Below are 23177 nucleotides of genomic sequence, written 5' to 3' on the forward strand. Positions count from 1 at the left end.
GACATGGTCCGTAAACACATTTGATGGCTCGGCCCATCTTGCTGTTTGAAACAATATTGTCTCGCTGTAAAATCCAAAGTTCCCACAAACAAAACATAATTGCTGCATGGTAAGGCATCAATATTCTCCAGGTTATTGATTAGCCCTGCTGCAATTTCATCTGGCTCAGGAAAATGCAATCTCATTTCTTCATTTTTGGGCTAAAAATATTGGATTTTTACAAAATTGTGTATGCTCATAAAAATAATATAGCACGGGGGCACACACACACACAGACACACACACACACACACACATTAGTATTTCTGACATTTGTGGTCTTCAGATAATAGGTTCAGCATACAACCCACAACAAGAAGTAACTGAATCAAATCATTTATTAATCGATATTAGTCATGCAAAAGCTGCCCAGTGATGTCGTTGCTATGAGTGATTACTAGAACGTGACGCAACACTTCGGGTAAAACAGACTTGCTGCACGCTGCAAATGAAGCCAAACGCCTTGCGGCAGCGTTTCCTGAGCCCGAGCTCGCGCTCCACTGAGCAGCGTCACACACAGGTAGGTTTCATCCTGACAAACATGTTGTTTTACTGGCAGCGGACAGCTGATTCATTTCCTCTTTAAAGATTTCACAAGTGCCAACACCATCTTAAATCTAAGGTGGGTGGCCTCACATTGTTTAGATATCTTACTATAAATGCTTGTGACAGAATTCTTTAGCTGCAGCGCGTTTTGGCGCCCAGGCGACACATGTGTCGGGTTGTAGATAAACCAGGCTGTTACCCACACTGGGTGCAACAATGGTCGCTGTTTTCTTGGCCTTTCTGCTCCACTGGCTGTCATCTTGTCTGATTGCCATCTTCTACGAGGGCCCAAGGGTCCCCTCTCCTCTCCTCGCACAGACAAGGCAGCACAATAAGATTACTGATTTTCCCAAGAGTCAAAAAGAGGAAGGAACACAAAGGTACAATGTATCCGTGAAACTGGGAAAGTGTTGCGCACAGCAGCTACTGAGATTAAAGGCTATTTCACATTAAAATGCAGTACAGGTCAGAATATTTGGGGATTAAGCCAGATGAAAAGGCTTCAAAATGACTCAAAAACACCATGAAAAAAAGATGCCCACACCACAGCTAAATCAATAAGTGATTTCTGACTCCTCTGCCCTGCCTCCATCATTATAAAAACACGTATTTCATGCAAACTGCACATTGCAACCTGCCATTTTCACCCTTAAAGAGGAACAGCTTCTAGGTCTGAGGTCTGAATAACCACATGTGCCACACCCATGTGGTTATTCAGACCTCATGAGCCCCACAGATCAGAGCAAGTGTCCAATCACGAGTCTTAAACCTCATCTGCTTGAGGTTCGTTTACACCAAAAGGCGTCGGAACGTGTCAGCGGGAATAGATCTAACTTTCCAGCACTTTATGCAAACAAGCACAGATTTTAATTCAGAATACCCTGATTTTGATCAATCTCGGCGTGTGACCGACACTTTGTGCCCCGAACAATAATGTCGAATAGGCTGAATTGTTGTGTTTAGCTTTTTCCCTATAGGATTTTTTTTTCCATCCATTTCCTTGTGAGTTTTACCATTAATCAAACCAAACATCCCCATTGTTTAATTGGGAATAGGGGTTGAGGGGGCGTAACGGAAAATGCTGATAACAAATGTAGCGCCACATAATATGAAATGGAACGTGACCCGGCAGCATCAAATGTGCACCATCAACACAGCTGGAAGGGGAAGATGAATCTCTGCTCAGATGCTGCATGCTTCCTCCCATCCATCTTTCTCTGGCACACTTTTGAAGGCTCTTGCTAGCCGTAGTCCGCCTCAATTATCCAGCTATTCCCAGCTGACACACCAGAAAGCAAACTCTCCTTCTCTGCATTTTAAACACTTCTGTCTGCACATTTACTCAGTTCAGTCATTTGAGTAAATGCCTGTTGAGCAAGTCCCTTATATCTAGTGACAAACGCACAGAATAGAAGCCGTGTACATTTAGTTTGGCTTAAATGAGGCTTTGTCCATCGTGTCTCGCTGTTATGTTGAATGTGTCAATGTAATGTAAAAAAGTTTTTTAATGAATGGAAAAGGTTATATTAGAATCTGTTATTACAATGTTATGCCGGTGTTATGCAGGTTAGACAAGTACACAAAAAAACAAAGGGATTTTTCACATCAGGGACCCTGTTGGACCAAACCTGACAAACATAAGAATAGCTGATTTCTTCTAGTTCCTGAGGTGGTCTTGATTATTAATGACATCATATATGTATCCTGGCACCGTCCTACAGATGATGACGGCTGCATCCGTTGTCGCGTAACAACCGAAATATCGATTTTGCAAGGCGAGACTCCGTTTACTCGACGCAACGTTTCAAAAAGGACAAAGCTGGTCACCGAAGACGAGAAGGAACGTTTGGAAGCTGCAGCAGGTGACCACACACGCAACAGTCACAGGTTCACCCAACTGGCGACAACAGTTAGACCACACAACCAGAATTCATCCTTGTTCAAGAGTCTATGTACAAAGTTCAGATGATGAAGGTCAGGAAATCAAAGAACACCCCAGACGTCCTGACTGGTAGATGTCTGTTTAGTGGTCACCTTAGAAATGATGATTTTTTTTTAGGCTGTCTGTTGTGTGCATTGATAATTTTATTTGCGTAATTAATCATATAATTATTACTGTTGCATAGAATGAAGCATCCAAAAATAAACAACATTCAACTTTACAATGTTTCTTATGCTTTCTTCTGCTGAGGAGAGCCGACGTACTGGTTTCAGTGAGGATATCGGCTGGTGAGTGACAGCTCTGCTCACAAAACTTTGTCTTCTCCCTCAGTGTTTGTCTTTCATTTCACAAACTACAGACAACAACGAGGCTTTGTAGCGTCACACAAAACGCTCTTTCAGAAACCATAATGCTTGATTGTTGACTGTCTCTAGTTACACATTAGATGATAGAAGTCCGGTGGAATTTTAAGGTAGGAAGCAATCCTGAAGTAAAAAGAATAAAGATGTATAGAGACACACTCCACTGAACAGTCAAAAATAAATATAACTGGTGCTGGGAAATTCAAAAATTCCCAGGTTTTGCTGAAAAAAATAATAAATCATTGTTTTCTTTCATGAAACACCATCTAGAAATTTACACTATGGATTCTTTTTAGAACATAGCTGAAAATACCCCCTGGATTACACTGCCATCTATACACTTTGTTCTACCTCCTTACAGCTACAATAATTCCAGGCGGAGATGTTTAGTTTCAAGCACATGTGAGCGGCAGAGACACACATGTCAGACAAAAGGAACGAGAATCACATGCCATGAAAGAGTGGAAAATACCATCCCACCAGGGGGTTTTGCTAGAACAGTTTGACGGGTGAGGTCCTACCTGATGCACTGAACTGACTACTTCCAAGAGTGGTGGGCCTAGTTTTCCCTCCACCTACAGGTGGAGAAAACATCTGTAGAAGGAAAAACAAAGAACCCAAAACTTAGTCCAAACACAATAAAAGCAGCAAATAAATATGGTTGCAAATGCAACCCGCAATAGCAATAAGTAAAGGTCTTTGCACCTTTAAGCACCGACACACAAATGGACCAATGGGTTTAAAAGGTGAAAATCCATCATACCGCACTAAAATCCAGCAGGTCACTTAATTCCTTGTCTGTTCCAAGAGCGGCAATCCGCTGCTGGGGATTCATCCTGGCGATCTAGAAACCTGAGGAAAACACAGTCAGGTCACCTGTGTGTTGATGGGACAGAGGGGTCACCTCCTGGACCACCTCCTGGACCACTCTGTCCAGGAGGTGACCCCTCTGTCCCATCAACACACAGGTGATGGGACGGAGGGGTCCAGGAGGTGACCACTACCAGGAGAGGGCTCCTATACACGCCACGATACAGCCCATCAATGCTCAGTAAAGTGAGACCCTGACAGTGGAGCCCCGTGATAGAAGGAAACCTTTAGATTTGAATGCTTTGCTGTGTGGGGAGATACGGGGATAAGATGGAAGCGCTTGGATGGATGTCACCGATTGTTGGAAATCCTGCATCGTCGCATTAGAGCAGCAACATTACTCTACGTTATAACACGGTTTACTACCGCAAAGAACGGAACAGCGTGTGCACCACACCCCCCGGTAATGTCAGAGGTTTGGGAGACAGATTTCCACAAATATAAGGATGGATAAAGCGCGCACGGGCATCTAACGCCGCTAGCTAAGTGGCTAACGCTAGCCGCGTCCTGGCTCGCAAGGACCGAACAGACCTAATGAGACCCACCGGCTGCAGCGGTTTTAGTCACTGGAGACAATACAGCGGGCAAGACGTTCCGAGCACGAAACCGCAAATTACATCCCGGTTCAAGACAAGCAGCAGGACAGAAAATGCGACGAGTGACACACAATCCACCACAGCTCCACAACACAAAACGCACTGATGGTCTTTCCTCAACTCCCAACTTCTTTCATAGGTCCGAAAGCTTATGGCAAACTCTCACTGGTATTTTACCTTTTTCCCGATTCAAATCCGGACTAGGGTGATCTGGTGGAGACTCGAAGTCTTGCAACGCGCTTCTAAACAGCAAAATAGTGGTTTATATGCCAGCACTTGGGAATATATCCTCAATATATCAGTTACGAGTTTCCCTTAGGCAGACATTTTTGCTTCGCGAAAGCCTCAGCACCACGATGGCAGCGGTTGTTGTATCCCTCCGCCGAGCAGAGTGACATGACGGTCCCACAGCGGGAGCTCCAGCGGGAGGAACCGACGTGGAGCGCAGCCAAGCGGGGAGGAGATGGCTGCAAATTGCTTTCAAATACGTCTCATTCAACGGGGCTAACAGTGACAGTGAAGCTGCCGTGGACTTTCTTTTTTTTTTGCAATTTCACAAATAGAATACAGGTTTCACGAGCAATGGAAGGTTTAGGCTCTCTGGGATAATCTGGTCCAGATTTGAGAGGCCAGTGATAATGGTTCCTGACCTGGTCCAAATCGGCCCACATACAGACAAATGCCCCCTTTTAAAAATGTTTTACCAAATAGGACACAGGTTTTACTATTCTAATAGTGGGTGGGGGTCAGTTAAAGTCAATGTGTTATCCAAAATGCTTGTTGGGTTGAGTTTCTTTTACCTTCCCTCTTAACTTCCCTCTTAACCAATACATTACTCCTGCATGGACCTGCACTATTTCTTACCACTTACCTCTTACCACTTACTATTTATGTATATACTGTATATATGTCTTATTTTATCTTATTTTATTTTATTTATCTTATTCTAGTGTGGTCTTCTTTATGTTGAATGTCGCAGCGTCACACCATGACAAATTCCTAGTTTGTGTAATACTGTGTATTACATGAACAATGGCAATAAATCTTCTGATTCTGATTCTGATTCTGAACTGCTGATTCAGAAACCAGCTTCATCGTCGTTGCTCAGATGGAAGAATCCTCCTCACTCAAATGTTTCCAGTGATGTCGGAAGCCCGTCACACTGCTAAATATGAAACATGATGTCAGGGGCTCCTCTGGTTCCTGTGAAAATGAATTTTTACCATGTAGTGGTCGCTATTCTTGTCACCTGAGGTCCCATATTGCACAGAAAAATCAAGGGTCGTTACACCTGAGAGTGAATATCCAAGTCCAAGAGTTCTCAGATCATTGGTGTGGCACATGTTTGTACTTGCTATGTTAACGAAATGGATTAAGCCCCGAAGAACCTTCGACCCCACATTTAAGCTCGTTTGTGCTTAAATGGTCATCATGGGCCTACAAACAAAATATTCCAGTATGTGAAAACGGGCATAAATTAATGTGAAGCAGAGTGAATAAATAAGCTCCACATAACGCAAAATGCATGGATGCTTTGAATAAGAGCTGCAACACGTTGTAGGTGTTGGAAAATAGTTCGTCACAAAAATCAAGTTTTCTTTCGCACTGAAATACAATCGTAGTAAGAAAGTATTGCCCTATTATCAAGTCTAGACCGCCGCCTGTTGGACAAATGAAGACATAACGCAGGATTCACGTTTGTTTACACTACTCATCTGGTCCGCTACCTATTTCTTGTCCCTCAGTAGTTTCTCTGTTTCACCTTAGATAATTGTGGGGAGAAACTGTAACATCATCTTTGCTTCACTTCACTGAAATTAATAGCTTGTTTGGATGTGTTTGTTTCTACTGTTGCCTTGTTTTTTACTTATTTAGGGAGAACAGAGCGCACATAATTCCAACAAAAAGTTGTTAATGAAGACCGGACTGAGCTCATTTAAAGCTGATTACTTTCTGGAAAACTTTCTGCTTGTTTCTCTGCTCGTTTTAAATGTCACCTTTACGTGCACGGGTTTCTGTTGGGTTAATAAACGTGTACAAATAAACATACATGTGCGTATATATGACGTAAACGCGGAAACGGAAGTGCTCACGTCAAAGACGGAAGTTGAATCTGATTGGTCGATGCACTCAATGCGCTTCCGCAGCAACATTTTTTGTAACGACTCATATTCCAGTTTGTGCAATAAATATTATTCCGTTTTAACTCACCGTCGTGAGAATAAAGAACGGAATTCTTAACACCCAGACAGTGGGTGTGGATGTGAGAGAGGTAGGCTGAAATACAAATGCTGTACAGAATAGTTAATCGAAGTGCAGGCTTTGTTTTCACATCCCTTATAAAAAAGAAGATGCGAACGGAGCCTGACTAATGTTATGATTGACTTTCGACAGGTCTTTAAAAATGACGATAACTTCAATTGAAGCAAGAATGTGTCAAAAACTGACAAATCCAGCCTCATGGTGGATGCTCAAGGGCAGTTGCAGTCTATGACAGTAGCGATCAGGAGCATTAGAATCCACAAAGGTTAGCTTGTAGCTTTAGCTTATCGGTGAACAGGACAGAGAAGATAAAATACCCCGTTAAATCCTTTATTTCATTGTTGTAACCAGCAGGCATTTGTCTATTTAGTAAGTTATTGGGGAATTAAAGAAAGCTCTCGGTTATAATGCTAAATTTGAAGTCGAATGGGAAGGCGGTTAGTGTTATCAGGTAAGGTTTACCTGATAGAAAATAGTTTATCCCCATTACTATCTTCGTTGACTGGTACTTTTACTTCTCCTACATGTCCAGTGGTTTCTTTCAAAGAAGATGATGAACACTCAGTTTGGATGCTGAGTGGATGTGACTAAACCGTTTTTAACCTTTATTGTGATTGTTGGCTATAAAAATGCTAGTTGATGTTATTTGATTATTCACACGGGTCTGTTTGGGCAAAACGTAACGTCGCTGCTGTTGTTCAGAACACATTACAGCAAAAAAACTTAACACTTGAACTATATCATAAAATGCATCCTTTATCAAATCCAGGTCTTGTGCTTGCTGGTATATAGTGCATAATGCTTTAAGTTAAATACAATCTTGGTGATGTTCCGGAATTTGAGCCAAGTGGATTTTTATAAAGAATCCTACTGTTATATAACCTAGTATCTCTACCGCTTATACACTACTATACTACTGGTTTAATTAGTTACATTCAAGTTCAACCTCCATTGAAGAAGTTGCTGCTACATCAGTGCTTTTTTTTGGGGGTTTTTTTTAGTAGTGATTGTTTTTGTAATCGATCAAATAATATAAACCTTATAACCCTACCAATAATGTGTCAGTTTAGAGGTTTTTTGCAGATTTTTGATGAAAAATACAGCATTGTACTTGTAATGTGTAGCTTTAAATAATGAAAGTGACAATAGTAAGGATATTACATGAAGTATGTATGCTTCAAAACCTTGTTTTTCTTTGTCAGCAATTGCAGGTGCACAATGTCTGAACTTTTTATGGAATGTGTAGAGGAGGAGCTGGAACCATGGCAGAAACAAGCCCCTCAAATTCACTTAATAGAGGATGATGATGATGAGCCTATCTTTGTCGGCGTACTCTGTAAGTCATTCTAAATTTGTGTCATGTTGCACGTTCATTGAGCCACTTGCTCACTTGTATTTATCTTTTTTCTTTCAAAATTTGAATGCGCTCCTCCAGCTACTAACCAAAAGGATACCAAGCCCAACCCCGTCGCACCGCCAAAGAAAACAGCAGAAAAAGAACCTAAACGTCCAGCTGCTCAGCCTACTTTTGCACCCTCACATATAATGTTACCCGTAAACATCGGTGCAAATCCAGCGAATGCTGCTCCGCAAACTCTGACTACTTTGACCCCCCGGCCTGTTATTGTCAATAATCAGGTATTTTTACAAATACTCCTCCAATGACTGATGTTATAATAATTTGGAACAAGCACAAACACCTGCTTAGTGTGCTGTGATGTGTATCTGTGTGTTTATCAGGGCTTTATTGTCACTTCTCCACACCTGTCAAGCAGCGCTGGGTTGATCGCCCCCCTTGGGTCACAGTACCCCCCTGGGACCAAATTTGCAATTGTTCCGGGTGAATTTACATACGACATAAAAACTCATCCGAAGCTTTTGGAATGTGGGTTTTATTCCTCACCTGGCATTCTGCGTGCTTTGCTTTTCAGCTGGTCAGCAGCAGCTTCTCCAGCCAGTTGCTCCATCTACAATGAATGCAGTCATACCCGGTGTTGTCCACCGGCCGCAGGTGCAACAAATCACCAAAAACATTGTGACACTGTCAAACGTCCAGGCTCCCGTTGTGTTTTCCACACATTCTAATCTCACACAGCCCAACAGTTCCAATTCACAGTCATTTCAACCCCTTTCTGTGCCCGCAGTGAGCAACAGCAAAACAAAAGGTAAAATCTTTTATTGCCACATTTCTGACTGTTGTCAACTTGCACTGACTCGTGTCTTTTTACCCAACAGATCAAATTGTAGTTAAACGAGTTTTGCCACCACCGGAACAAAATAACAATGCAAAGAAAATTATGCTTGATTTAGGTAAGAATACCAACAACTGAACCTTTGTGGTTTTAATACATCTTTTGTTCATTTGTGCAACTGGAATTTGCGTAATTTAAATGTCTGATTTTTGTAGGATCCACAGTGGTTAAAGTTCCAGTGGAAAATGGTAACCTTAAGAAAAAGTGTCCCAAGTGTCAGGAAGTAATTACGGAAGAACAACTCAAATGTCACGTGACTGTAAGTGAGTTATTACCGTATTTTCTAGACTATAAGGCGCACTTAAAATCCTTTAATTTTTACTAAAAACGACTGTGTGTCTTAAAATGTGCGCCACGTGTATTGATTCCGGTTGTGCTTACTGCCTTCGAACCGATTTTATGTGGTACACGGCGCCAATAATGTTTTTGTGGTACTTTGATAAATTACGACGCCGCGTCGCTTGGTGGAATGTCGGACCCTTAGGGCCACCGTAGTCAGGGGCCTCGCGGAGTAATACGTGCTGCGCTTCCACATAATTTTGTGGCGTGTTCTTAAGGACCCAAAAATGGCACCTGTTAAGAGACGACGTGCGTACCAAGCGGGTTTTAAACTCCAGGCTATCGGCCACGCAGTAGTACACGGGAATAGAGCTGCTGCGAGAGAATTCAACATTGCTGAAACAATGGTACGCAGGTGGCGGAAGCAAGAAGACGACCTGCGCAGAGCAAAGGCGACCCGACAGAGTTTCCGAGGGAACAAAGCGAGATGGCCACAGTTGGAGGATAAACTTGGACAGTGGGTTATTGAACACACGGCAGCAGGTGGAAGCGTCTCTACAAACTCTATCCGACTCATGGCGATAGCGATAGCACGTGACATGAAGATCGACGACTTTCGAGGGGGTCCTTCCTGGTGCTTCCGCTTTATGAAGCGGCGGAATCTCTCTATCCGCTCAGGAAGTACCATCTCGCAGCAACTGGCAGATGATTACGAAGAAAAGCTGGACATTTTCCGCACCTTCTGCACGGACATCACCGAGCATAAGATCCGACCAGAACACATCGGCAACATGGACGAGGTTCCTTTCACTTTTGAAATCGAGCCGTACTGTCGAGAAAACGGGCACCGGTGTTTCGCTTGGTGCGACTTATATTCCGGCGCCTGTTTGTATCAAAATAGACCCCTTCAATGATTTGCGAAAAATACGTAAAATAAAGAGAAAAACGTCATATAACTAAATAATGATGGAAATAACTTTCATACACAATATAGAAACTGCAACATATGTGTGATTTAATGAACACCGAATAACAAAAGTGGTATTGTCCTCTGTTTTTTGTTTTAAATCTCTCTTTTAGATGTGTGGTTCAAAACCCGCCAGTCCCAATGTGGACAGCGGTCCCAACAAGCGCATCATGCTGGTCTCGGAGTTCTACTATGGCCAGTTTGAGGGAGATGCTCACAAGCTGATGAGGAAGACCAACACCACTTTTAAGTGCCGGAGCTGTTTGAAGGTTCTCAAAAACAACATCAGGTACGACCAAGTTTTCTTTTGGGAAAATAAGACCAAGAGAACTTTTTAAAATGTATTTTTCTATTATTTCATTTTCAATATTAACTGTAATGGTTTGTACTGACACTTTATCACAAACCTGCGAGTGAATCACCATTATGTGCGTCATAATCATTAGTTTGCTGTCTACGCTGTGGAAATATTGGTTTCTGGGGCAATTTTTAATTTAAGCCTTTCTGTTTACTATCTGAATAGTTTGTGTAAATCTGCAATCATTTAAATATGTGACAGGAGAAACTAGAAGCTAATTAATTTGCGACTGAAGCCGTTTTTAGTAGCACGTGGTTATTAATAGGCCTCATTAGATGGGCTGGGTTAGGGCTTCTCTGCAGGACAAGTAAACACAGTGTTGGCATCTTTCTCCGTCCTCACGACAGTTTTGCTCCCAGATGGATGACACCTTCGGACCGTTATTCCTCATGGGCCTAAAAATGAAAAATGGCTGCCAGTTTAGTGGTGATAGAACTGCTCCGTTGATTAAATGACTTTATGGGAGGAAAAGGCTTCTGTAAGCTGCTTTTTATGGAGAAACACATTTGTGCTATAGCCAGGCCCCTCACCGTCGGGGTCAAAGTTCAGCCACATACAAATTTCTATTAGTGGAGCTGAGACGGCGGAATGCAAGGGCTGAAAAATGGGCCAGGTCTCATCGGGGGCAGAGATGGCAGGTATCTAGAGAGGTCCCGGATCGGGAAACAGCTCATTTAAATCATTAAACAAAGTGAAAATCACTTTAATTGCTGATATTATAACAGCCATTATACTTGCTTTAAACAAGCGTGTCAACAAGATTACTGAATCTATCTTCTGATCCATTGGGAATTAAACCACTGAATGTAGAGAAGCGATGACTAATGGACACTGGCGTTCATTGAATCATGAATTTAAGGACATTTTGTTTTTGATTTTCTAAAGCAGCTGTGGTCACCTACCAACCTAGATGTGAAGTCATATTTGCATGGCTGAGTGCCCAAAACTCAAATCCACAGAGAAATATCACTATAAAGGCCCTTTAGTTTGCGGGAACTAGCAATAATTTCCCATCTACTTCTTTTTTATAAACTTCTATCTTCAAAGTACTTTAATTATAACAGGTAATTTATTTGGTACTGTGCTGAGATGGTTATGACTCTACTGTCTGTGCCCTGCAGGTTTATGAACCACATGAAGCACCATTTGGAGCTGGAGAAGCAGAACAGCGAGAGCTGGGAGAGCCACACCACCTGCCAGCATTGCTATCGTCAGTACATGACTCCGTTCCAGCTGCAGTGCCACATCGAGAGCGCGCACAGCCGAATCGAATCCTCCAGTATGACCCAAATATGCTCCATGAATCGGAAAAACCACCCCGTCAAAACCTAATTTGAAATTTTGATTCCCTCTTCAGCCAATTGTAAAATATGTGAGCTGGCTTTTGGATCCGAGCAGGGCCTGTTGGAGCACATGAAGGAGGATCACAAACCCGGGGAAATGCCCTACGTGTGCCAGGTCTCGTACCCAATATCAGCTCTGTGTCGGGCCTCAGCCTACTGGGACTGACCTTTTCTCTTCCCAACCCCGCAGGTCTGCAATTACAGATCGTCGTTCTTTTCGGATGTGGAGACACATTTCCGGACGGTCCATGAAAACACTAAAGAACTGCTGTGTCCCTTCTGTCTCAAAATTCTGCGGAGCGGCCACATGTACATGCAGCACTACATGAAACACCAGGTATGCTGTTTGAATTGCAAATGTGTTGGTAGGAGTGTGAAGTCACTTCTGATTTGTGTTATGAGGTCAATGCTCACACCACTGAAAACAAACTAAAAGACAAAATGGATCACATCCCTATTCTTAGCAGCCAAACTGTGTTCAAATGCCTTTTTGTGTTCTTTTTGTAAATCCTAACACCCCATCAGTTAGACTGCCGCCAGGCCGCTTAATCTGGTTTCTTTATCAGAGAAAGGGCATCCATCGCTGTGGGAAATGCAGACTGAATTTTCTCACCTACAAGGAGAAAGTGGAGCACCGAACTCATGTCCACAAGACCTTTAGAAAGCCTAAAGCCTTGGAGGGCCTCCCTGCAGGAACAAAGGTCTGACCCTGACTATTGCAGCATATTTTATATGTATATATGTGTGTGTGTGTGTGTGTTAACTTGGGAATAATCAAGCATCCGTATGTGATATGTTCTTTACTCAGGTGACGATTCGAGCCTCTCTCACAGGGAAAGCTCCTACTCAGCATAGCTCTTCGGACCGACCCAGCACAGTCACTATAAGTCCAGACGGTGTCGGGGAAAGAGCCAGCCAGCTGTGGTTAAGTCAAGGGCCAAGTCAACTGTTACTGGAGCAGTGAAGGCCAGTATGGGTCCACCGAGCAAGAAACAATGTGGCGATCCTAGTAGAAACAATCTGGCACTCAGGAATCTCAGGTGGCTGTTTATCATTTAATGACCCTGTTGCAACAGTTTATTTCATTTTCCGCACAGCTACCTGCACTATTATGATTTGCTAGCCTTGCTTTACAAGCTCCTCTGCTTTACAAACCAGAACAATAACAAATCCTGGAATATAATCGTAAAACAGCAGAGTTGGAGATGGCACTTGTGGTTATCAGAGTGTTTTAATCTCATGCAGGTGTTGAATTTAATGTCTGATTTAGTGGTTTTGTGTGTTCATCCGACTGATTTTTAAATGTCTGCTCATATTTTCCAGTGCCGATGGTGGACGATACACCTGCATCGAGTGCTGTTCGGTAGTCGACCACTTCTTTTCTCATTTTCCAATGGTTCTGGCTTGCGGTGCGTGCAAGTACCGCACGAGCTGCAAAGTTTCTATTGGGAACCATATGATAAAGTGAGTCAAAAATCCGCCTGGTCTTGCTTGTGCTTCATTATATGTGCAGAGAACTTTGTGACTTTGTTTTCTTTGTCAGATTCCATAGCACCAGAAAAACCCCTCAGAAAATGGATTATAGCAAAAACCCCTCTTCCTTAAAGTAAGCAAATTCATGTTTTACCAATGAAATGCAGTCTTGTCTGATTGAAACTGTTTATGTTCCCTAGGTTAACCTTGGTTTGTCTCAACTGCGACCTCCTCGTGGATGTATCCAGCGGAGACCTGATGACCAAACATTTAACCGATCAACCAAATCACATATGCAAAGTTATTCAGGACAGAGGTATGTGTGGCTTCTTGTGTTTGGTTCCGTCAGAATATTGGCCAGATGTTGCGTAACAAAAGTCCTGAGAAGCTTGTCTCTTGTTTTAACCCAGCAGATATAAGAGCCAAAGATCAATTGTGAGTAGAAACCACTATCCACATTATATCTTGTCCAAAAAGTCAATTACCGTATTTTCCGGACTATATGTCGCTCCTTAGTTTAAGTCGCACTAGCCAAAAAATGCATAATAAAGAAGAAAAATAGATATATATAAGTCGCACTGGACTATAAATTGCATTTTGAGGGGAAATTTATTTGATAAAATCCAAGACTAAGAACATACATTTCATCTTGAAAGGCAATTTAAAATAATAATGGATTAGCAATAGCGTTACGGTATGCTAACGTAACACATTCAGCTACATGACCCACAACGAACTGAGTACGTGTCTGCTTTGTTAACGTAACATAATAACAGTTATTCAGACAACTATAGCATAAAGAACATCCGAGCAAGTTTACCAAACAATCAAGTCTAACTCCATAGACGAAGCACCGCTTCTTCTTCTGCGTCGCTAAAGGAACTCGTTCCTCAGGTACACACGCCTAGAGCGCCCTCTGGTGGTCGTCAGTGAAAACAACGAACATGTGAAATTCTGTAATGTATTTATTTAAGTCGCTCCGGAGTACAAGTCGCACCCCCTGACAAACTATGGGGGGGAAAAAAGTGCGATTTATAGTCCGGAAAATACGGTATGTCATTTCAAAGCACATCAGAGTTGAGAAATGAGTCTTAAAGAGCATTTTTTCCACAGTGAGCTGTAAAGATACAGGAGAATCAGATTAATCACTTTGTTTTCCAGTTAAAATTAATCTAAAGACTGGATCCATATGGATCATATGGATCATTCATTTCTGAGGATCTTTTCTCTTTCTTTGCACAGGAACGTCGTCCACAGGCAGCCAGAGAACGTTGCGCCCCTCTTGATGTCAGCAAATGTTCAAGGATCAGCAGAAGCTGTCGTGAAGCCAGTAGGAATTGTGGCTCTCCCCCCTTCAAACCTGCCAGACTCAATGAGAACAGCAGCTGATGAGGAACAGGACTCTGCAGACGGGGACGTCACTGCAGGGCCCACAGATGCATAATCCTGCCAGTTCTTCCCTCCGCCATCGTGTCCGTTCACTGAACAGGGAGTGAGCGGGAGTATCAAAGCATCTGGACACTGGCACGGATCCAAACTCGACACCATTATTGAAAAAAGAATTTCATCGACAGTCGGACGTTGTAGATGCGACTCGCTTGGTGGCTTCAGTCTGCTGCTGAGCTAGGAGAACATGCATCTATGTTACCTCCTCGGAGGTGAATTCACTAGAATATAAATACTGTAGGTAACAAAAGTCCTATTTATTTACTAAAACACCAGACGTGATTATTCTGCTTCCTGAGGGATTCGGACAGCTCGCTGACGTACGAGATTGTGGCTCGTGGCTTCATTTTGAACTTTTGAGAAATTACACATTTGAGAATTGTATTTATTTGATGTTTTTTTTTTAAAAAAAAAAAAAACTTTATTTATCTTTTAAGCGGAGACGTGTCTGAGGAGAGGTGGTTTTGGTTTGATTTGTCTGAGGTCAAGCTTTTATTTTAGTTACTGTAACAATTCAAAGATACACACAGCTGTCAAAACTACCCCATAACTTTGGTCTTTCTGGGTATCATTTACAAAAAATTAGAATTTGTGTTTGTGATTTCTACAGAGGCTAAAAGCAAAAAGATTGATAAAGTGCAGTATTGCAGCACGACACTGAATTTTGATTTATCATCTGTTAAACATTGAAGCTCTGACCTGTTTTTGTTACTGTAGCTGTAATTACTCATCACAGCTTGGTTAAAATCTGTTGTCCCTCTTTAATGATTAAACCTGGTTTAATAAATGACCTTTATTTGACATTTAGAATACAACAGATCCATTCTCTACTGAGATATGGTGTACCATGGTCATTTTATAATACTTATATCTCAAATGATTGTTAATTACCACTTTTCAAATGGGGCTTGTTTGTATATAAATTAGCTGTAGAGCAACTGTAAATTCTTCTGTCCACCATGACACTAGTGTTATTCTTAGTGGCCGTCTGCTAAGGTATGTAATCTGCTGTTCTTGGCTATAAACACCATTGTCCTGCCATTCATGTAAATAAAACTACCTTTTTTTGGGGGGGGCACGTTTGAATATCATCATTTGGATCTAATTTTTATTCCTGAAATACATTTTAGGTGTTAAGCCTGTTTTGTTGAAACGGGCATCTTTGATACATTATTGATACAGTATTAAGGTTTAATAAATATACTGTATTGTGCATCATCAGTCTGAGGGTTAAAAATAGATTAATATGGACATTTTCAACAATGCATAAGGAAAATAATAATGTATATATGACTTTAGTTTCTATATTATGTTACCAAAATAGAATAGAGATAATCTAATTGCACACAAGCTGGGAATCACAATGGAAGTGTATTCCTTCACTCCTGGAAATGTAAGGTTGTTGAAGATCGTTGTCTTTTCCCGGCGCTTTTTAGTTCAAGGGCAGAATTGTAACATCAAACTGATACTAATGTAGAACGATTCTGATCTTTGAATGATGATTAAATTAATAGCAAATGTACTTTGCTGGTCCCAGAGACGCCGCCCGCACAAGCATACAAACAAGCGAGAGCTGATTTTTTTCTGTGCCTCTAGGAAAGAGGCCTGGAAGTGTTTTTTTGGGAAGAATATTGGGAGTTAGAGGATACAGGCTGAAAGCTTGGGGAGGGAGAGACGCATGGATGGAATAAGAGGCAATTGAAGGCAGCAGTGGAGAGAGCAAACGCTTTCCACAGAACACAGGATTAATTGGAAGGATCTAAGGTTTCCTTTTTGTTTTGGGACTTTCCCCTCTCTGACATAGACTGTAACTGCTCTAAATCCTCAGTAGGTGGCGCTAATGCTCCCTGAAATAGGTGGTAACCTGCCATGACGCAACAAAAGAAGAAGAGTTCCAAGAGACCGCCTCGTTACCAAGACAACGAAACGCCGCGCGACACCTAGTTAGCGATGCCTAATTTATTATCCTGAAAAGTTGAATTAAAGTTACTTTTTAAAGTTTCGATTTAGAAAATAATAAAGTGGGATAGGTTAGGGAACTCGACGAAAAACACTGGAAATATGGTAATTTATAATTATTCGGTCAAAGCTAATGTTCCTCATTAGCTTAAAAGCTACAAACACAGTGCTACTCTTACCAGACTACTGTGCTTTCGTTTTAAAATATTTCTCGTCCTCCCGTAACGTTTATTGCTCAGAGTCGACACCGACAGGAAAGGTTGATGTGGCAGCGAAGGAGACAGGAAGAGGACAGGCAACAGGAGGCCCAGCGAGTGGACAGAGACAGGCGGCTACAGAGCAGTTTGCTGCAGGAAGAGTCCGTGCACAGGAGGAGATACGAGCGTCAGGTGCAAGAAGAGCTGAAGGAGAGACAAACAGAAGATGCTCTCCTCAAGGTGCACACCTGTCTGTTACACCTGTCTGATCACGTGGACAGGCACACTGTTTGGCCTTGTGTCTCCTTGCTCTAAACTCAAGTGCAGGTCACCCTACTTTGTGTTTCTTGGCAGGCAGAGGAGGAGAGGGTAAACCACGCCAAGCGACTTGAACAAGAGGAGAGAATAGCTAAAGAGCTGAGCCGCATCAAGAATGAGAGAGAGAGGGAGGAGAAAATGAGGCAGTACATCAGGGAGAATAGGTACGCAGTAGGTTAGCATGCTTTAATTGGGGTTATGTGCAAATCATGTGCTGTGGTTTTCTTGTTACAATTCCTTTACTCCGCTACTTTAAAAGCCCCGAGCTCCGTGAGTTGGAGGCCAAGCTTAAGTCTGCGTATGTGAATAAAGAAAGAGCTGCGCAAATTGCTGAGCAGGAGGCCACGAGGTTTGAGAGGATGGTGAGAACTTTTTCAGATGTTTTGAGGCCTACACGCTAATGTCAAGTATGATAAGATGCCTCCTGACTGCGCATTTACATCAATATTGTGCTTTTCCTTTTTACTAGCGCGAGGAGGAAGACTTTGCCCGTCAAATGAGCAGTGAAGAGGAGCAGGCAGCAGGTGAACAGCAGAAGCTGGATCAGCAACACCAGGAGCAGATGTTGCAGTACCAGAGAGAGCTGGAGCAGCAGCTCCTGGACAACGAGCGCAAGAAACAAGAGGCTTACGAAGAGTTCCTCAAAGAGAAGCTCATGGTTGATGAAATTATCAGGAAGATTTATGAGGAAGATCAGATGTGAGGCATCTATGTGTTACAAATGTTTAGTTCTGCTCAAAATCACTGCACAGTACACACACGTTTGTTTTATATCATTATATCAAGTAGTGTGAACCGCTGGTTTTATTTGGTTTCAAAAAGAAAGTTAGTTTAATTGCCTCTATTATAAATGAGTAATTATGCTATTCAATTTTACCTGGTGGAAAATGGTGTTGAAAGAAGTCAAATAATTCCAGAGAATTACACTGAAAAAAAATGATGATCAATTTCTAAAAATCCATTTTCTTTTTTTGTAGGGAGAGACAGATGAAACTAGAGAAGATCAAAGCCACTCAGCAGGAAATTGAAGAATTTAAGAGACAACAGGAGGAGTGGAGATGTTCGGAACGGGAAAGAATGGAGGCCGAGAACAAACGCATCGTGGAGTTCATAAACCTCAAACAGCAGGAGGAGGAAACTCGAATGGAGAAGATGAGAGAGAGAGAAGAGGCCAAGGAGCATCTTCGAAAAGCAGTTCAGACGCCGCCTTAAAACCTCACACTTTTATTACGTTTACTAAAGTACACGTTCAAGTGCTTCTCTTTCTCGTAACGTAGCTGGTTGAGAAGATTGAGGGTGACAAGAGGCAGCGGGAGGAAATGGAGCAGGTCCGTTTAGAACTTTGTCTCGAGCAAGAAGAGGAGGCGAACAGACAAAGAGAAATCGTAAGCGATTTAACGGCGACCGCGGTGGCCCCCTCCCGATCCCTGCGTAGGGGGTGTCTCATGTGAAACCTTCATCCAACAGGAAGCGATGGAGAAGAAGATCAGACAGAGGATGATGATGGAGCGGGCCTACCAGGAGGCCGCGGCTTTTAAAGAGATGAGAATGCAGGCTGAAAAAGAGGAAGAAGAGCACTTCAGGAGAATGATGATGGCCAAGTTTGCAGAGGACGACCGCATCGATCAGATGAACGCCCAGAGGCGCCGCATGAAGCAACTCGAGCACAAACGTGAGGTGGAGAGACTGATAGAAGACAGGAGACGGCAGCAGGAGGCTGAGAAGGTGCAGCAGACTTTGTGTCCGCAGATCCTGAGCTGGTTATTTGAAATGTAACAGAAACTGCGTTGATAATTACATGAATATCTCTTAAAGGAACTGGAGGCGCAAGAAAGAGCGATCGAGGAGCAAAAAGAGGCGCTGCGTAGAAAGATAGTGGAAGAGGAGAGGCAAAAACTGCTGAAACGCCACGCAGAGGAGCTCCTGGGATACCTCCCCAAGGTGCGTCTGGGGGGGAACGTTCAATGGTTCAGTCAACAAAGGTATAACGATCGTTTATTCTCAGGGGCTGCTTCAAGAAGGGGACCTGCAACATTTTAATGAAGACTTTAGAAGACATTTTGAAGCACGACAAGCAGACGTCTTCTCTGAAGATGGCCTGGAGGATGATTAGAGGACATGTCGCATCCCGCCGCTAGATGGCAGTGTCGCGTCGTGGTAATTAAGCCTCGCGAGACCGAGAGGACTTCAACTCCTGGAAGAAGCTTCGTCAAAAATCAATCTGGATGTCATTAAAATTCGGCGGTATCTCTGACTTTTGTCCAATGTGTTTCAGTGTTTTAAATTAAAACAACTCAATCAATCTTTATTTATATAGCGTCTGTTACAATCAAAATTGTTTCTAGGTGCTTTACAGAATCCAACGGTTTATGTTGGCTTAAAGGGATAAGTTGCGTATTTCTGCCTTCGTGCCAACGTCTGACTCGAACCTTTTTGTTTCCAGCACTATGTTGAGCAGCTTCTCCCCAGATCCTCCGACTTCACGAGGGTCCCCAGTCCAGAGCGCTGGTGAACTCCTCTTCTTGGAACGACAGCAGTTTGGCAGCTTCAAGATGCATCTGCACAACAGGGCCGAGGCGGGCGTTTCAAACGGTGCTCGTATTTCGGCGCAGCCACGTCCCAACTCACCTTCTGCCTGTTGAGGACGTCGATGAGTTTGAGCTGTTTCTTGAAGGCTAGAATCAGCTCCTCTTTCTGTTTCCTCAGCAGTTTGTTTTCAGCCAGCAGATTCTCTTTACTCCGATGCTCCTCGCCGATCTTGTCCTTGTTGGGACAGAGTTTATGCAGTTAGAACTCATCCTCCACCAAACTTAAGAAGAACAGTTTGAACGTGGGATCATTTAGACCATTCTGGTTTTGTCCTCACCGCGCTCATCTGGTTCATTCTGTTGATTTGAGCCTTCAGCTTCTCCAGCTCCTCCAGCGCTCTGTTCAGACGCACCTCTGTGCTGCTGTGGCTGGTTGCCGCCTGTTTGTGGGATTTATTCAGATCTTCCAGCTCCTGCACAACCCAGAAGTTCTCGTGTCAGATTTTTTTAACTGCGTCCCATTGAGAACCGGTGGTTCTTGTCGTTTCGGACCTTCTTCAGAGCGCACACTTCCAGCCTCAGAGCGTCGCAGTTCCTGGAAGACTCGTCAGCGGAGGCTCTGTGCTTCTCAATCTGCACTTTCTGGATGCTGACTGTCTTCTGCAGCTTCACTCCATCATCCTCCAGCTCCTTGATCTTAGCCCTGAGCTTGTCATTCAAGTCGTCCTGCGACAGCCGACGGTGGGTGTTGTGGTACCAAAACACAGATGTCACATGACCAGTTGGACCGGGTGTGCAGAGTTCTATAGGGCGTAGATCTGAGTGTGTGAGTGTAAATCTGCACACTTGTTCGTCTAACTTTACCTTTTTGTAGTATTCACTGGAGAGCTGGTCCAGTTCTTCCTGCATGATTCGTACTTTTGTCCTCAAAACGTGCACCCGAGCATCCGCTGTTATCGCGTAAAACAGGAACACAAAGTGAATTTGGAGGCCAATGAAAAGCCGACGTTCATGCACCGTTTAGGAAAAAAAAAACATATTTCCGCAAAATGTGAGACTTTATTTATGATTCTTGAGTGACAATAACAGTTAGTCCATTCAAAAAAGCCATAATTGTTCTACTGATACCCTGCTAGTGCCAAGTGTGTCTAAACAAAGATGTGAACGCTACCTATTCTCTCTCCAGCGTTAAACTCTGAAGCTCTGCTAAACGCCCCATGGTCCACCTCTTCCTCCATCCCACTGATCACGTTGGCCAGAAGCTGCTCAGGTGATCCCACTATATCATCAATGTGACGCGCTTCGGAGCTTCTGGAGTCAAACGCGACAACTTTAAACCATTAAAAACCCGATGATGAAACAAATCTCAATGGCTCCTAAGAGTAATCAACCTCACCGTGTTTTGGAATGTGGCTCTTTTCCAATGTGCATGTTTTTAAATGCTGATGTCACTTCTTTGTTAGACACCATCTGAGAAAACGTATAAAAAGTATAGAAGGAACGAGCAGCTGTCAGCTGTTTTCAGGGGTGAGAAACAGCACAGATAATATAAGTTAAGCTGTCATCTTGTACCTTCACACTGGGATCCTTCAGTTTGCGCTGATTATGCTTTAATCTGAAGGCGGTAACACAAATTCACAGCATAAATAAAGGAATGAATCACTATTAATAATCAGTCCTTTACTTTAGCATCATTTTAAGGACATCATTAAAGAAAAATGTTTTACCTCGGCTCCTCTTCATCGGTGATGTCCGTGAGCAGCACTTCATTATGTTCCCTCTGCAGGACCAGAATGCAACAACACAAATGCAGGTCGTTTAACACTTGTCAGTATATCTGTGTAGATTCTCTTGTCAGTATAATGAATCTCACCATAAGCTGGTCAGCCTGTTTAACTGTGTCGGCCACTTTGGCTTCCAGCTCTGCATTCATCTGTCTGAAGGAAAAGAAAGAGAAAAACCTGCATTTTTGGTGTCCAGTTCAAACTTCCATGACCCAACTGGCCAGCAGTAAATATAAAACACCGTTGTGATACAGGAAGTGACGTCACAAGGTTTTAGAACCGGATCCTTTCACAAGTCGAACTTAATTGTTTGAATTTAAGGAATGATGGTGAGATTCTTTTACTTGTACTGTTCCTCCTTGGTTAGAAGATCCTCGGTCCACATTGTGGTTGGACCACAGGCTGATTTTACACGAGGCGTCACATCAGCACCCACGGATCTGTCAGCTTTACCGCTGGAACACGGACGTTTTACTGTCTACGGGAGGAAAAACAGACTTAGATTTTACTGGGGGGAAAACTTATCTAACTTCTCTAACAGTTTTAATGAATTTATGTTAAAATAAAATTGAAATAGTGGTGGAACAGACCTGTGATGGACGACCCTTTTTATTGCAAGTTGCCGGAGCCATCACCACCCGGAGTTCTGGTTGCGTAGCAACTGTTTGTTCTTTAAAACACACAGTACGGTGGCCGTAAGCAGACAAACCGAGGCGAAGCCTAAATAATGGCAAACTTTTGTTGAAGAGGAGGGATTGTACAAAATAGAAAAAACCAAAACTGCACCAACCCGTTATTTCCCTCATGCTTCCATACAGCTGCCAGACAAATGTTCACTATATTATCCTGTCATTTATTTTAAACTTTAGGCGTGTCTAAACATTTTAGTGAATCACTAATCCAAACATTTTCCAAAACGTGACAAAGTTCCTTCTTTGGGTTCAAAGAACCAATCTGCATCAATAACAGTCGAGAGCCAGCAACAACACTCAACTGAATCCTTTAGTGGCTTTTTCAATCAAAATTTTATTCATTTAATTTGAACCATTCACAGGTCCAACATCCTATTAAATCCGCCCATTGACCTATCTGTTAACGCCACATTCCTGATCAGGGTCGCAGCAGTTTATCCCCCCCACCCTCCCGTCTGACAGGCAGGAACGCCCCACGGACAGGACACTTCACTCATTTCTAGGGGCAATTTAGAATCTCCAGCGGAGCAAATGTGCCCGCGCAGGATGGAAGCGAAAATCTGAGTTAAACAGCGGCCGGAAGCCGCTTCTCAAAGCGACCGTGGCCCTCGCAGCAACCACGTGGCGCCAGTCGGTGCACAATCCGTGAGGAGCCGCACACTGAAGGCACGCCGGACGCGTCCACTCGGGACTCCTGCCTGGCGCTTGCATGTTGTTTTTAATTCCAGCGACCGCCAGTGCGCATGCGCACGCCCCGCAGCCACTACTCACCCTGCACATGCAGCGAAATCCCATAACGCGAGGGGCACATCGCAGCGCAGGTCCCGCACATTGAAGCTCCCGTCGCTGTTTACGTCTACTTTTATTCCGAATGCATGCACCTGCTCGCGCTGGAGGCTGACTCGTGATTGATGTGTCTCGCGGCTTCACTCGTTTGCCAAGTGTTGTCTTTAAAACGAGGGAT

The 23177-nt window shown here is 43.2% G+C and overlaps 3 protein-coding genes across 13 annotated transcripts in view; 1 reads left to right on the top strand and 2 right to left on the bottom strand.

Moving 5' to 3' along the window:
* The window catches only part of tcf12 (transcription factor 12), a 41980-nt gene extending 37214 nt beyond the window's left edge, over positions 1-4766 (bottom strand). For 2 of the 9 annotated variants that reach the window (XM_057016820.1, XM_057016811.1), the window contains exons 1-3: positions 4533-4766; positions 3653-3741; positions 3411-3483 (exon numbers count right to left, since the gene is read on the bottom strand). In XM_057016820.1, coding sequence (XP_056872800.1) covers positions 3411-3483; positions 3653-3724 — 145 coding nt within the window. In that variant the 5' untranslated portion in view covers positions 3725-3741; positions 4533-4766. Of the gene's footprint in view, positions 1-3410; positions 3484-3652; positions 3742-4304; positions 4498-4532 lie in introns of those variants that run through there. The other 7 variants (XM_057016834.1, XM_057016784.1, XM_057016818.1 and 4 more) reach the window with 6 other exon arrangements.
* Positions 4767-6461: 1695 nt separating this feature from the next.
* Positions 6462-19513, top strand: LOC130517937 (uncharacterized). The gene is given in 29 exon segments (XM_057020159.1): positions 6462-6627; positions 7820-7953; positions 8053-8255; positions 8358-8457; positions 8549-8782; positions 8853-8927; positions 9025-9128; positions 9385-9948; positions 10229-10404; positions 11595-11752; positions 11831-11931; positions 12007-12153; positions 12383-12517; positions 12625-12736; positions 12739-12856; positions 13140-13280; positions 13360-13422; positions 13490-13605; positions 13700-13724; positions 14532-14730; positions 16934-17131; positions 17246-17373; positions 17469-17571; positions 17679-17908; positions 18187-18403; positions 18487-18594; positions 18677-18934; positions 19025-19150; positions 19215-19513. Coding segments are annotated over 28 exon segments (4365 nt in total). The 5' UTR covers positions 6462-6627; positions 7820-7835; the 3' UTR covers positions 19323-19513.
* Positions 19487-23115, bottom strand: tex9 (testis expressed 9). Of its 3 annotated transcripts, none has more exons than XM_057018171.1 (13): positions 22985-23115; positions 22112-22191; positions 21866-21995; positions 21611-21674; positions 21465-21517; positions 21310-21352; positions 21134-21207; positions 20909-21048; positions 20602-20687; positions 20290-20463; positions 20076-20210; positions 19838-19972; positions 19487-19767 (listed from the first exon to the last, which is right to left on the bottom strand). In XM_057018171.1, the coding sequence occupies exons 3-13, from the start codon at positions 21904-21906 to the stop codon at positions 19690-19692; spliced, it is 1023 nt and encodes a 340-aa protein (XP_056874151.1). In that variant the 5' UTR covers positions 21907-21995; positions 22112-22191; positions 22985-23115; the 3' UTR covers positions 19487-19689. The 3 variants fall into 3 exon arrangements, with proteins under 3 accessions (XP_056874151.1, XP_056874143.1, XP_056874133.1); XM_057018163.1 differs by having other exon boundaries at positions 20909-21045; positions 21866-21999; XM_057018153.1 differs by having other exon boundaries at positions 21866-21999.
* Positions 23116-23177: the final 62 nt, after the last annotated feature.

The sequence above is a fragment of the Takifugu flavidus genome, chromosome 2 (assembly GCF_003711565.1).
Source record: "Takifugu flavidus isolate HTHZ2018 chromosome 2, ASM371156v2, whole genome shotgun sequence".
Classification (NCBI taxonomy): Eukaryota; Metazoa; Chordata; class Actinopteri; order Tetraodontiformes; family Tetraodontidae; genus Takifugu; species Takifugu flavidus.